This window comes from Polyodon spathula, chromosome 6 (assembly GCF_017654505.1).
Source record: "Polyodon spathula isolate WHYD16114869_AA chromosome 6, ASM1765450v1, whole genome shotgun sequence".
NCBI classification, from domain to species: domain Eukaryota; kingdom Metazoa; phylum Chordata; class Actinopteri; order Acipenseriformes; family Polyodontidae; genus Polyodon; species Polyodon spathula.
Genome location: NC_054539.1, coordinates 51,663,456 through 51,678,476, shown reverse-complemented (window position 1 = coordinate 51,678,476; position 15,021 = coordinate 51,663,456). Strand labels below are relative to the sequence as shown.

General features: G+C 37.1%; 1 protein-coding gene across 2 annotated transcripts in view; it reads right to left on the bottom strand.

Annotated features, from left to right (window-relative positions):
- Positions 1 to 15,021, bottom strand: part of fam184ab (family with sequence similarity 184 member Ab) — a 78,790-nt gene that overhangs the window by 48,684 nt on the left and 15,085 nt on the right. For both annotated transcript variants that reach the window (XM_041253101.1, XM_041253102.1), the window contains exons 2-5: positions 4,407 to 5,261; positions 2,902 to 3,037; positions 835 to 1,016; positions 183 to 368 (exon numbers count right to left, since the gene is read on the bottom strand). In XM_041253101.1, the coding sequence (XP_041109035.1) occupies positions 183 to 368; positions 835 to 1,016; positions 2,902 to 3,037; positions 4,407 to 5,261 (1,359 nt within the window). The remainder of the gene's footprint in view (positions 1 to 182; positions 369 to 834; positions 1,017 to 2,901; positions 3,038 to 4,406; positions 5,262 to 15,021) is intronic.

The following is a 15,021-nucleotide window of genomic DNA, read 5'->3' as shown; positions in this document are numbered from 1 at the left end:
ATTTCCAGGCAAGCAACTGAAGAAGCAAGCTACAGTACCTTCAGCTCACACGCAGTTCTGTCAAATATAGTACTACTCTAGACATAATACCCTGTGCATCAATTTCTCATAGCCCATCAAGCTTCCCTTTTATATTATGGCAGTGTGAGGAAGACGATATAAAGACATTTTTTTATTCTTACCATTTGTAGCATCTTCTTTTCTCTCTCCCCCGTGGTCTGTGTTGTCTCTACAGTGGCTCTGTGTTTTTTAGATAACTCTTCTAGTACCTTAGCCTGAGTCTCTTTGAAGAGAGCAGCTTCCTCTTCATATTTGGCCCGGATGTTCACCATCTCTTTCTCGTAGCTTTGCTTTTCATCTTTTAAGGCCTATAGTGGAAACAGGGAGAGATTTCTACTTTAAATGGTAAAAAAAAAATTAAGAAAGTCAAATTAATTGTAAAAACTCTATTAAAATCTGTCAAGGCTACCTAATAATGTTACTTAAGGCGGAATTTCATGAGGCCAACAGACTCAGACACATTCAGCTTGTTCGATGTGGAACAGAAACAGGTTTTTACTCTTTTCGTGAAATCAGTTTGTTCCTGATTTTCTGTACTAGCACCATGGCTGACAGTGATTTGGGGTTTGTGCTTTGTGATGATTTTTTTTAGGTCTTACTAAATATGGTTTGCATTTGGTCAGTTATGTTCCTAACACATTCCTTGCAATCTGTCCATAAGTTCCCCCAACTAGATTACCTCTTCAAGTAACTATTCCAGTCAGAAAATATGGTAAGCCCCCAAAACAATATTGTAATATACTTAATCAGTAATATTCTGTTTCCAAAAGGTACCTTCTCCAGTGCCAGAATTTGTTGCTTTTGGCGCTCATCCATACTCTGTGACTTGCTCTGCAGCAGACCTCTCTCCTCTTCCAAATGTGCCAATTTATCTTTTAACCTGGACTTCTCTGATTCCAGGTCCCTTATTGCAGCTTCGTGGGTCATCTGCATAGCCTGAAGGCTTCCAATATGACCTGATGGGTATACAAGCTGGTATTACAAAAGCATTTTGAATACTTTATACATGTGAAAGCACTCCATGAACATGAACTTAATGTATCTTCATGCGGTCAACAAATCATAGTGACAGCTTGACTGAAATTACTATATTCAGGTATTTCTACCGGAGTATAATAATACCTTAAGCTGACAGTTGGACTGTTCAACAGCACAATTTATGTAAATGAATTATAGGTACACATTAATTGAAACGATAACTATCAGTAGAACTATCATGTGGAGGGACAGATATCATATTTATTATGTAAGAATGGACACATATTTATAATACTTATGGATGTGTAAATATAACAGTTAGTTGATTTTGTTAATGTGTATTTTATTTTCATAAAAATGCTGTTAACTTCAGGAAGTCCCTTGATAAGTAAGTCCCATTGTACCTGAATGTGCTGCTATCCAGGAGAGATAAATACAACCATGCACTGTGGATCAGAGGGTTTTTTTGCACCTGATTCTCACTGCACTTTTCTACATGTATTTGTCTCCAGGCGCACTACTGTGTATCCAACATTATGCTTATTGCATAGACAGCTTGTTGCAGATTGTGCCACATTTCTAATGACAGCAAGCACAGGAGATTGAAACCTTTCATTAATCCACAAGCTAGGTGTAGTACAGGGAGGCTATGTGCCAGTCTGCCGTAGGGGGAATTTGCTGTACCAAGGTGGCAGTGTAATAAAAACAGACCATTTATTTACAGCCACAGCAGACAATATGATGGTTCAATGACGTGGTGCTGGGAATAAGAGTATGTGGCAGGACTGAGGCCTGTCCTTGTAAATAGTGTATTAGTGGTGACTTGTAAATAAAAATGTGTTTCTGCTTGATTAGATATGGCTAATTGAAATGTCATGTGCAGCAGATGGCCAGGTCTCAATTGAATAACTGGTAATGTCACCTGCCTTTACAAAGAGGCAGGCAAGACAGCCATTTGTTTGATGGTTTCGACCAGCCTGGATGTGAAGGTGAAGGTGAAAGAAGCAGGGTAAGCAACAGCACAATCCCTGTGTGTGTGTTAACTGGGATCTGAGTGCTGAGCATAGGGACTCGTTTATGGGGATTTTAATCCCACCCCAATTTATTTAGAGAACGTTCCTGAAGCAATGAAATGGGAGCAGTGCTGAGTCACCTGAGTCGCTGTTTTAGCCACTGTGTTTTTTATTGTGTGCTTTTGTAATTATGTACATGTGTGTCTTTCCTTCCACACCATTGCTGCAACTGCCTGTGATTTAAATATAACCTGGATGCCTGAGTGGCATTTCAATCACAAACCCTCCGTGTCTCTCTCATCTCTCAGCGGATACCTACAGTAACAGAAACACCTGCTACAGGCCCATATTGAGATCCTCGTTAAAAACAGAACAGTGTACTTTTCAACGATTTGGTAAGGGAATTAAAGTCTTTTTTGTTGCTGAATAAAAGTGATGCCAAACATGACCACAGTATGTGAGTAATACAAACCAAGAATGAACTTGTTCTACTATTTTCTTTGACTAGTTTCTGTTCTTTGTTGTTGTTGCTATGCAGGTTACAACCAACCAACCCTGCACTACATTGAGGTACATTTTTGTGCATCACATTCAGAATTTTATTCTGCATGCAAATAGCTGGATGTTTTTTTTTTTTTTTTTTTTTTTTTTTACAACTCATTTTAATTTACAGTTTGGGTTGGGAGGGAGACTTAAAGGACATCACAAACAAACTACAGAACTAATAATAAACAGTGGTGAAAGGATAATATGTAGGCTACTAAATTAAATGACCTAAAACTACATAACGTTTAACCACATTTAATAAACATTAGTTAAAAAATAAATAAATAAATAAATAAATCCATACTGGCTTTCAGGAGAATTTCTGTGGCTTGTTGCTGTACTCTGTCTCGAGTGGCTTCCAGTTCACATTCCATCTCTTTCTGTTCGATCATCAAGATCCCAGTGTTTTGAGTTGCTTCATCTAGCTGCTTTTGGAGACCCTAGAAAAAGACACAGCCTCTCAATCCAACACTCTGCTCAATGTTATCTTTTCATCTGGCAATCAATATTATCCAAACCTGGGAATACAATCTCTTTGCTTGTCTTTTGAAAGTGAGACAATACAGGGTAACCATGGGCACAGCATCAGTATCAAAACTTGACAGAAACTCACTGAAATTTGAATGGAGATTAAGACTTGAATGGAAAATTGTTGCTATCCTAGTACTGAATCAGTAATAAAGTGAGACATTACTGCTTCTGTTTAGAATGTTACCTCTCTCTCTCTCTCTCTCTCTCTCTCTCTCTCTCTCTCTCTCTCTCTCTCTCTCTCTCTCTCTCTCTCTATGTGTATTTTTTTTTAAATACTTATAGCAAGTAATAATGCAATAGGAAGTTGAGTCCTACTTAAAACTATCGTTATGGTTTATAAATGTTTAATGTGTTTTGATAGGTATGGTATCTATACGAAACTGAGTTATAGTGTGTAGACAAGCATTTATTGGTTTAAAGATATTAAAAGATACTCAATTATGCAGTGTCATATATTTCCTAAATTTAGTACAGTGGGCCGTTGTGAGAATACAAAAGTAGAGTGTATGACGGGTAAATTACAGAACAATTTACTAAACCAAGAAATCATATTTTATCCAAATTGAATTTATATTTAATTCATGACACAGTCCATAGATTAGCATATTACATCCATAGCTAGCTATATTTCACCAGAAAGAGGCACTTTATTATACCATGAAAAAAAAAATCCTGGGGCTCCCAAGTGGCGCATCTGGTAAAGGCACTCCGAGGAGACTGCAGGATGCACCCTATAACCTGGAGGTCACCGGTTTGAGTCCAGGCTATTCTATCCCCGACCATAGATGGGAGATCCCAGGGGGCTGCACACAATTGGCCAAGTGCCACCCAGGAGGGTTGGGGAGGGCCTAGGTCGGCCAAGGTGTCCTCGACTCATCAAACACCAGCAACCCCTGCAGTATGGCCGTGCATCTGCAGGCTTGCTTGTAAGCTGCCCAGAGCTGCATTGTCCTCCGATGCTGTAGCTCTGAGGTGGCTGCACAGTGAGTCTGCAGTGTGAAAAAAAAAAGCGGTCGGCTGACACCACACTCTTTGGAGGACAATGTGTGCTCATCTTCGCCACTCCCGAGTCAGCATTGGGGAGGTAGCAGTGAGCTGAGCCTAAAAAAACTGTTTGATACGCTAAGTTGGGAGAAAATGTTTTAAAAAATTCTTTAATTTAACATTTAAATGGTTATCCTTATCTCATGCCCTCTGGTCTCTTTTCCCTGTATGTGAAACAAAAGCAAGGCATACATGGAACAATGCTGAGGAGCCTTCATTCAATTAAAACAGTACCTTGATATTGTTCTCTGCAGTTTTCAGGGAGGACTGAAGCTTCTGAGACTTCTCTCTGGATTCACAAGCCTCCTCCTGAACCACCGTCAGCTCAGTGCGAAGCTTTCCAAGTGTCTTCTGCAGGGCCGCCTCCTGGGCCTGGAACTCCTTTTTGAGCTCGGCCTCAGTCTTCTTCCAGGCAAGCAGATTATCGGATGTCAACTGCTGGGTCCCCTTCATGGCCTCCAGCTCACGCTCATAGAAGGCCTGGGCCTTTGTCAGCTTGGCCTCGTACTCTTCCACTAGCTTCTTCTTGTCCATTTTCAGCTCTTCGACATGCTCAGTCAGGGAATCCACCTCAGTTTTATGCAGTTGCCCAAGCTTCTCCTGGTCTTTGCTGTAGTTGGCATTCTGGCTCTGGTGGTCCCTCAGCAACTCCTGGATCTCCTGGCGGTGGGCTGACCGCAGTTCCTCCAGGGCCAGGCACTTCTCCATTTCAAACTGGGCTTGCATCTGTGTGAAGGAGCCTAACTTCTCCTCGAAGCTGCGGCGCATCTCCTCCACCTCCCGAGACATGGTGACCACATGCTGGGTGTGCTGGGCTTCAGTGCACAACTGCATGTCCTCCACCCGCTGCCGGTAGGTCTTAAACTCAGCCATGGCCTGACGCTTCATGCGTTCATGCAGCTCCATGGACTCCTCCAGGGACTGGATGCGCCTCCTGAGGTCCACCTCATCACTGACCTTGCTCTTGTACTGCAAGATTTTCTCACGGGTCTCAGACAGGATCTGCTGGACCTCCTCCTCATGGGCCTCTTTCAGGCTCTGGATGGCAGCTTCATGCTCGTCATTCTTTGTGTTAAGTGCATAGATCACCTGAAAAAAGAAAAGAAAATGACAGAGGGTTAATATGGTTTTCAGTGCTGACTCCTGGATCTAGCTGTTCCTGTTATATTCAAAAAAGTATCCAAACTTCCATAAATCCCATACATGCTAACATTGATTGTTATAAAATACTGTAGTTTTTAATTTCATTAAGAATGTTAAAATATTTTATAAATGCATACTTTTTTTTTAAATGCTAAAAAGGATTTGCTTTTCCCTTGGTGCACCGCAAAACCAGGAAGCACCGAAAGCCATGTTATTGTTGTTATTAATTTATTTGGCAGACACATTTATCCAAGGTTACAGGTGTTACTATGGCAAGTCAAATTATGATTGAGATATCTCAAATTTATTTATAGATATCTCAAAATATTTGACGATATCTCAAAATCATTTCCAGATATCTCAGATAGATATCTCAAATTGATGTCCAGATATATTTAAATGGAGCTTTAAATGAGATATCTAAAATATATTTTCAGATATCTTTAAATCATTTCAAGATATCTTGATGTTTCTGAGATATCTTTTAATAACTTCATGTTCATTTATATATTGTTAAATCATTGTAAGATATCTCAAAACAACTTCCTGTTCATTTAGAGATAGAGATGAACCCATTTTATTTCATGATTGCTGTGCAGACATAATTTGTGATATAAAGTGAGTCGTGATATAAACCAAGTTTCACATGTGCCTATGACAGCATATTACGAGGTTGAGAAGAAAAGAAAGAAAAATAACGGTGAATTAAAGAGCAGTGTTTTAATACTGTACATTTACTACAGGACAAATATGTTTTGTATCATTAACTGGAACGAAACGGTTTGTTTCATTATCTAAAAAAAGGCATGAATTGTCAACTGACGAGAGCTATCGGTTAGGTGTTGCACTTGGTGTTTGTTTTTTTTGTTGTGCATTTGTGTGACTGGCTATGTTCAAATATGGCGACGCTAATGTTTTGCAACTGAACTGTATCCAGTTAAGACCACCCACACAGCATTTGACAAGCTGCACAAAATGCCATTTTATCAGCCGAGATGATTATTGGTTGTTAGTTGAGTTGGAAATTAATTATATCCTGTGGTTACTCAGTAAAACCTGGTCACGCAGCATTTGACAGGCTTCACAAAACATGACAGTAAGCGGGTTTGTGAGATGATATTAAGAGAGGTAATTTCTCCAAAAAACTACAGTGGCTCTCAAAAGTATTCTCCCCCTTGGACTTTTCCACATTTTATTGTGTTAGAACATGGAATCAAAATGAAATTTAATTAGGAGTTTTTGCCACTGATCAACACAAATGAAGTCCATAATGTCAAAGTGAAAAATAAAATCTACACATTGTTCTAAATTAATTTATAATTAATTTAAAACAATTTGTAGATTTTATTTTTCACCTTGACATTATGGACTTCATTTGTGTTGATCAGTGGCAAAAACTAATTAAATCCATTTTGATTCCATGTTGTAACACAATAAAATGTGGAAAGTCCATGGTGGGTGAATACTTTTGAGAGCCACTGTAAATGAACAATTAAACATAAACAGGTTTATTTTCTAACTTACCAAAACTATAATAAAATAAACATTTCAAAAGAAACTAGTGTGTAAACAGTTAATTCACATACAAAATTGTAAAAACAAAAGTAATTTCTAATCTAATACGAAAGCAACATTTGATTTATCTTGCGTGTGTGTTGCAGTACACAATCCAGACTGAGCTGCTGCAGCCTGCAGCTTTCTGATCAACATGTTTCAAAGCACTGTGGCTAGCTTCAAGAGGGTTTATTTACAGATCTCATATTCATTTAAAGATATCTCAAAATATTTCACGATATCTTAAAATGCAATTTGAGATCTCTCTAAAGGATAATGTGGCTTGCCATATGTTACAGGGCAGTACAGGGTTACAATTTAAGGTTAATATTTAAATTAGTGGTGGGCAACGATATGAACATTTCCATACTTCACTGCACACAGTCTTTGAGGTTGTTAATTTTGTAGCCATTCTGAAAGTAATTAAACCTTAAGCTGCTCTGCATATAAATGCTGACTCATGACACCTCTAACAGTATTGTGTACGGTTTTATGCCGCATTTTGCATTATTTTGAGATGTGTTTTTATGTTTTTTATACTGTTTTGACTTCTAAAAAGTAAATCTCATTTTATAATACTGAAAATTGACATTTAAACCACGGTAATAAATTAACTAACAAAACTGCATGCAGCCTTCTACTTTGCCAGATGAGCTGCCTAAAATAGTTATTTAAAATAATAACACTAATAATAATAATAATAATAATAATAATAATAATAATAATAATAATAATAATAATAATAATAATAATAATAATAATAATAATTTTCTTAGTATGTTCCAGTGTCTTGTATTCAAAAGAATTATTTCCTTCCAGTAAACTAGCGGCAATTTCCACAATTCATCACATCTGTAAATTGAGTAAATCATTCCTTCTCTGAGGGCATTTCGTTTCCGGGCTTATATTTCGATGGACACCATGAATCGCGATGGACCAATCAGATTCAAGCAGAGTCAGTACCCATATACCAGAGTTATAAAATTGTATAACGTTTGTTTTAAAACAAACAACCTACATTTTCCATGTCAGATTGTTTTTTTTGTTTTTTTTACTCGAAGTGTACAAAATACCATGAGTAGATGTTATAGCAATTAATCAAAACGAATGGCTGAAGACGTGGTGCACACGGGAAGGCTTCACCTATCTTGATCATTGGACCACATTCTACAACGAGGACTATCTGTATAGACGGGATGGACTGCATTTAAACAACAAGGGAACTAGTCTACTCGGAGAAAAGATCCTCGAGCAGGTTCAGAAGCATTTAAACTAGAAAGGAAGGGGGGAGAAATCAACAAAAAAACAGAAGGGAGACCGCATCAAAACAAGAACAACAACTCAGGTAAGACAACCATTAAATGTATTTATCTAAATGCTAGAAGTATCAGAAACAAAATTCTAGAACTTGAAGCTACTGCACTAACAGGTAACTATGATGTGATAGGTGTTACAGAAACGTGGTTATCTGAGAGTGATGGGGACGAATATAATATTTGTGGGTATACACTGTATAGGAAAGACAGGTAGGACAGAAGAGGAGGAGGGGTAGCGCTAAACATAAGAAGCAGTCTTGAAGCCCAGGTGTTAAACCTGGACAAAGAAAATAAAACCGAATCAATATGGGTCAGAATAACAGACAAAAATTCAAAAGGCATAATAATAGGAGCATGCTATAGACCGCCAGATTCAGACGGTGAGCACAATAATCTGTTATACAATGACATTAGAAATGTGTGTAGCAAAGGAGAAGCCATACTAATGGGGGATTTCAACTTCCCCCAAATAAAATGGGTAAACCCGGTGGGTAGCGCGAAGGATGAAATAGAAATGGTGGAAATGACAAATGACTGCTTCCTAACACAATTTGTCAAGGCACCCACTAGAGGGGAGGCATGCCTTGATTTAGTCTTTTCAAATAACGAAGATAGAATAACTAAAACAGAGGTCAGAGAACCATTGGCAAACTCAGACCACAACATGGTCTCATTTGAAGTGTTTTTTAAATCCCCAAAAGTAAAGACTAAAGCTAAGGTTTACAATTTTAGAAAAGCAAACTATGAAGGTATGAAACAGAGACTAACAGAAGTAGATTGGAGTAAAATAGAGAAAACACCCACAGAAGAAGGATGGTTGTTCTTCAAAAATGTAGTACTAGAGGCGCAAAACAATTATATCCCTAAAGTAGACAAATCTAAATGTAAAACTAAATTGCCAAAATGGTTTAATAGATCAATTAAAAAAAATATTCAGCGAAAAAAGGCACTTTACAGAGCATTAAAAAAGGACCAAAAAGAAAGTACGCAGAAAGAGTACACAGAACTGCAAACGCAAGTCAAAAAGGAAGTTAGAAAGGCCAAGAGAGAAATAGAAATAAACATTGCTAAGGGAGCTAAAACCAATTCCAAAATGTTTTTCCAATATTACAACAGCAAGAGAACATTCAAAGAGGAGATTAAATGTTTAAGAGATACAAATGGCAAAATCGTAGATGAAGAAAAAAAAATAGCAAATATATTAAATGATTACTTTTCACAAGTTTTTACAAAGGAAGATACTGACAACATGCCCCACATGTCATCCAGTTCCTATCCAGTTTTAAATAACTTTAGCATAACTGAGGCAGAAGTGTTAAAGGGACTAGGAGCTCTTAAAATAAACAAATCCCCTGGGCCGGATGAGATCCTCCCAGTAGTACTCAAAGAAATGAAAGAAGTAATTTACAAACCGCTAACCAAGATCATGCAGCAGTCTCTTGACACAGGGGTGGTACCGACAGACTGGAAAATTGCAAACGTAATACCGATCCACAAAAAGGGAAACAAAACTGAACCAGGTAACTACAGACCAGTAAGCCTGACTTCTATTATATGCAAACTTATGGAAACTATAATAAGATCCAAAATGGAAAATTACCTATATGGTAACAGGGTACTGGGAGACAGTCAACATGGTTTTAGGAAAGGGAGATCGTGCCTAACTAACTTGCTTGATTTTTTTGAGGATGCAACATCGATAATGGATAATTGCAAAGCATATGACATGGTTTATTTAGATTTCCAGAAAGCTTTTGACAAAGTCCCGCACAAAAGATTAATTCTCAAACTGAACGCAGTTGGGATTCAAGGAAACACATGTACATGGATTAGGGAGTGGTTAACATGTAGAAAACAGAAAGTACTGATTAGAGGAAAAACCTCAGAATGGAGTGTGGTAACCAGCGGTGTACCACAGGGATCAGTATTAGGTCCTCTGCTATTCCTAATCTACATTAATGATTTAGATTCTGGTATAGTAAGCAAACTTGTTAAATTTGCAGACGACACAAAAGTAGGAGGAGTGGCAAACACTGTTGCAGCAGCAAAGGTCATTCAAAATGATCTAGACAAGATTCAGAACTGGGCAGACACATGGCAAATGACATTTAATAGAGAAAAGTGTAAGGTACTGCACGCAGGAAATAAAAATGTACATTATAAATATCATATGGGAGATATTGAAATTGGAGAAGGAATCTATGAAAAAGACCTAGGAGTTTTTGTTGACTCAGAAATGTCTTCATCTAGACAATGTGGGGAAACTATAAAAAAGGCTAACAAGATGCTCGGATACATTGTGAAAAGTGTTGAATTTAAATCAAGGGAAGTAATGTTAAAACTGTACAATGCACTAGTAAGACCTCATCTTGAATATTGTGTTCAGTTCTGGTCACCTCGCTATAAAAAAAATATTGCTGCTCTAGAAAGAGTGTAAAGAAGAGCGACCAGAATTATTCCGGGCTTAAAAGGCATGTCATATGCAGACAGGCTAAAAGAATTGAATCTGTTCAGTCTTGAACAAAGAAGACTACGTGGCGACCTAATTCAAGCATTCAAAATTCTAAAAGGTATTGACAGTGTCGACCCAAGGGACTTTTTCAGCCTGAAAAAAGAAACAAGGACCAGGTGTCACAAATGGAGTTTAGAAAAAGGGGCATTCAGAACAGAAAATAGGAGACACTTTTTTACACAGAGAATTGTGAGGGTCTGGAATCAACTCCCCAGTAATGTTGTTGAAGCTGACACCCTGGGATCCTTCAAGAAGCTGCTTGATGAGATTTTGGGATCAATAAGCTACTAACAACCAAACGAGCAAGATGGGCCGAATGGCCTCCTCTCGTTTGTAAACTTTCTTATGTTCTTATGTTCTTATGTTCATTGCGTAATTCAGGAATACGACTGCTGATTATTTTTATGTGCTTTGTTTTGCTGATTCAGTCTTTATTAAACGAAAAATATCACTATCTGAGCTACAAGATGTACTGGCGAGATCTTTTGCTGCATAATCAGTTGCTGTAAAACTGTGGTCAAGTAATATTATTGACAGTTCATACACAAAATGCAGATAAAAAGTACACCCACACACAAATTAATTTTAAAAGAGTTGATGTTACACTCACAGTCAAGATTCAGTCAATGACCAAAACCATTTCACGATTTGAGCATTTACAAATTATCAAAGAACGAAATGAAAGGTTATTTTGGTCTTTGAGCAAATTATTTATCAAATTGCGAAATGTAAAAAAGCAAATAATGAAATACGAACAGAGACCTCTTCTTCGGTCTTTGAGTAAAGCTATATAATCAAATTGCGAAATGTGAAATATCAAACAAGCAAAGAGACAGCTTCTTCGGTCTTCGATCTGCTGGAGGATCTCTGCAGCACCTTTACAGTCAAATTGAATTTCAATTGTCCAATTAGTTTATTCCTAACCTAAAGTACACAAAGAAAACAAACAGCAGCAGCTGATTCTGGAGCTGTGCAAGGCTATATTTTTGTCAAACAAAGAAATGCTTCTGTGTGCATAAGGGTGTTCAGTGCAATTTTAAATGCCACAGCAGCAAGCCTTGCAAAAATAAACACAGTGATTTGTACGTTTCTAAATCTAAATTGTGATTTTTTTTAAATGAGCTCTCATTGGGGGAGTTTCCATGTGTTCTAATTTTTCTCGAGACATTGTGCTCGAGCCAAATGAAAAATGACCCTATGCATTTCGGGTTCCCATTGGCTCAGTTTATTTTACTCGAAGACCCTCTTTTCACCAGACGTCATGCAAATGAAGGGGAAATGAGGAGGTCAACATGCAAATTAGCTATGCTTGGCGTTCTCATGCTGTTTTCGCAGACAGCTTGGGAAAATGTGGTTTCCATGCACAGAGAACAGGTACATCCAGAGAATCTCACCTGGAAATCCATGGTTGTCAGGTGACGTCTTGTTTGAGTGAAACTTTAAAAGGGTAAGTTTTACCCTGCAAGCACTCAATATAACATTTTCATAATGAAAATGCCTGAAATTTATCAAAAGTTCCGGAAATTGCAGAGCACGCTCCGAATGCTTATGAATGCTTTCAGTGATGTCAGTTTGAGTACCCAACAGACAAGAAAATGGAGTTCAACACAGAAACTGGTAGCGATACCAGCGACAGGTATTCAGATTACACAAAGATTCAAAGACGTAGGATTATAGACATCTGTGCCAGACACCTTCCACGTATGCCCCCAGGGCTGTCTGGATTGGGAGCAGTGCACGTTTTCACTTGAAATGCGAGTTCCCATGTGAAAATGGGTGTGGATTTCCTGTGTTTTATGTAATGCTCACGAGTAAATGAGATTTACCCTATTGGTCAGTGTGTATGTAAATGTGCCCTTGTGTGTGGGTGTGTAAGCCAATAAAGCTGTGTTGTGGTGTCCTGAAGCTGAACTTAAACGTCGGAATGAGATCTTGCTTCGGTCGTCTGCCTCCCTTTTGTTTACCCAGAAACGTTACAATATGTATCTAACTTAATTGAACTACTTTAAATTTTACCTGACTGCTATTATCTAAACAATGGAGCTCTCGATATAGTTTATTTTGAAAATGATGTCATCTCAAATAAAAACCTTTAAGGGTTTCTTGCTGTCTGGTGCTGATCGGGGTCTGCAAAACTTGTTTTCTAAAAAGTGTAGCTCACCCCTTCCTATGATTTATGAGAATATTAAACATTTAAGAAGCATACTTTTCTTTCTCTCTCTTTTTTCTTTTGCTTAAAAAACAGTGATTAGACAAACGTGTACTGACATTTGATTGCAGGTTTTAATTGTCTTCGTTTTTTTATTTAAAATTGTATTTTCTAAAAAACAAGGCGAGAACATTAAACTAACTTGGAGTTTAATGTCTGAGATCACAACCCCCCCTTGCAAATGAGGCCATGGTCTCAATGGGTTAACTTCCTGCATAAATAATAAAAACATAAAGAATTAATCAGTGATGTGTATCTTATAAATATAATGTACTGATTTTATGTTAGGTTCAATTAAAAAAAATACTGTATTAAAAAGTTTGTATTTCACTTGATGCCCATTTTTAACACCCTGCAATTAATTGCTAATCGTAGATTGAGCAGCATCTTTAAAATCTGTTAGGGAACTGTGCATTTGCTTAAAGTACATTTCACAATTTGATTATATCTCTTTACTCAAAGACCGAAGAAGCTGTCTCTTCTTTTGTGTTTCACACTTTGCTTGTTTGATATTTTCCATTAAGCAGTTAGAGTAAAATAATTTGCTCAAAGACCGAAATAACCTTTCTTTTCGTTCTTTGATAATCTGTAAATGCTCAAATCGCAAAATGGTTATTTTTCAGTCATCCTGACCACACGTGTAAAATGTACAACTGCATAGACATACCTGAAGATGTTGCTTAAAGATTAACCACAATTTAAATGACTTTACCGTAGTGTATTGTATTGAAAAATATGTATCCACCCTGCCCAAAAAAGGTAATTAAAAAATAATAAAATAAATTATACAAGAAGGTAAATTGATTATTATTATTATTTTTTTTTTTTTTTTTACTTAGATCAGTTTTCAAAATTAAAAGAAATCTCAACAGGAATGCAGGGAATCAAAGCACAGTCATGTGCACATATCTAATATGTGAACAAATATAGTAAGAGAGAGGCATAAGATATGCTCCCAGAATAGCCTTTATTTCAGTTTCTCAAGAAATCTCGAACAGGTTTTAACATGGATGTTGGTCTATTCTGTTATATTATTCCAGTTGCCTAGCAACAAAAGCACAAGTGCATTTAGTTAAGCTTGTTTTAAATGTATCTAAAAATGTTTGCAGTTTCTAATCTATGAAGAAAATCTTTATTTATTCACTGTAATGAAAGTCTTTAGCCGACAACTAATTATGTTTGCTCATCGATTTAAAGTTAAAATTGGCTTTTCAGGAGAAGTTTTAGGGAACACAATATAAATCCATACATTATTGTATCCAAGGTATCTATTAACCATACATCACAGTTACAAAAGTACCTATGAACAATGAACAGGCTCATGACGTTTCAATGAAGAAATGGCTCAAATCCAATGTTTCTCCAAATTTTATTGTGGTATTTTGGGCATTTGTAAGAAATATGGACAATACAATTCAAGCGCTACTGAATACGCACAAAGACAAGGTTCAGACATTTAGAGCTTGAATCCCTTAACAGATATTTCCTGAAAAAAGAGGTGAGAATAAATATAATGCTGTAAAACTTGCTACAGTATGAAACGTACATAAAAAAAAAAATCAACAATGGCTACAGTTTCATTGAAGTGGTTCCTTAGCGTTTTGACACTCTCGTTTATAAAATTCCACACCAAAAAAGTGTAAGTGACACAGTAAATTAAGGCTTTCTGTTTGCCATTCTGTTTTTACATCACTTCTGTCAAAAAACTTAAAATCCAAGATCATGTTTTCCACCAAAGGAAATATGTTTATGTATTACCCTTTCCATACGCCTTAATGATTTCTGCATGAGATCAAACTAAGTCTTTGCTTGTCAAATAATTTGTATTGCAACATTCATAACTTATACCTTCATCCTTTTTTTTAATTACTTCTGTGCTGAGTGTCACTACAGAATGTAAACTTGCTGGAGACAGCACAAATGGTATGCTCTGTGTCTAAAGCCTGACATGGCTCAGACAGCAAAACTGTAGGACTCCCTCATCAGCCCACTAACACACACCACAAAAGTCTACTTCCACTGTGTGAAGCTCTTTAATCTTCTCTTCTGTTAAATCTTAATTGTCCACCTCTCTTTTGAAGAGCTTGTATTAGGGAAGGTAATTACTGGACTACA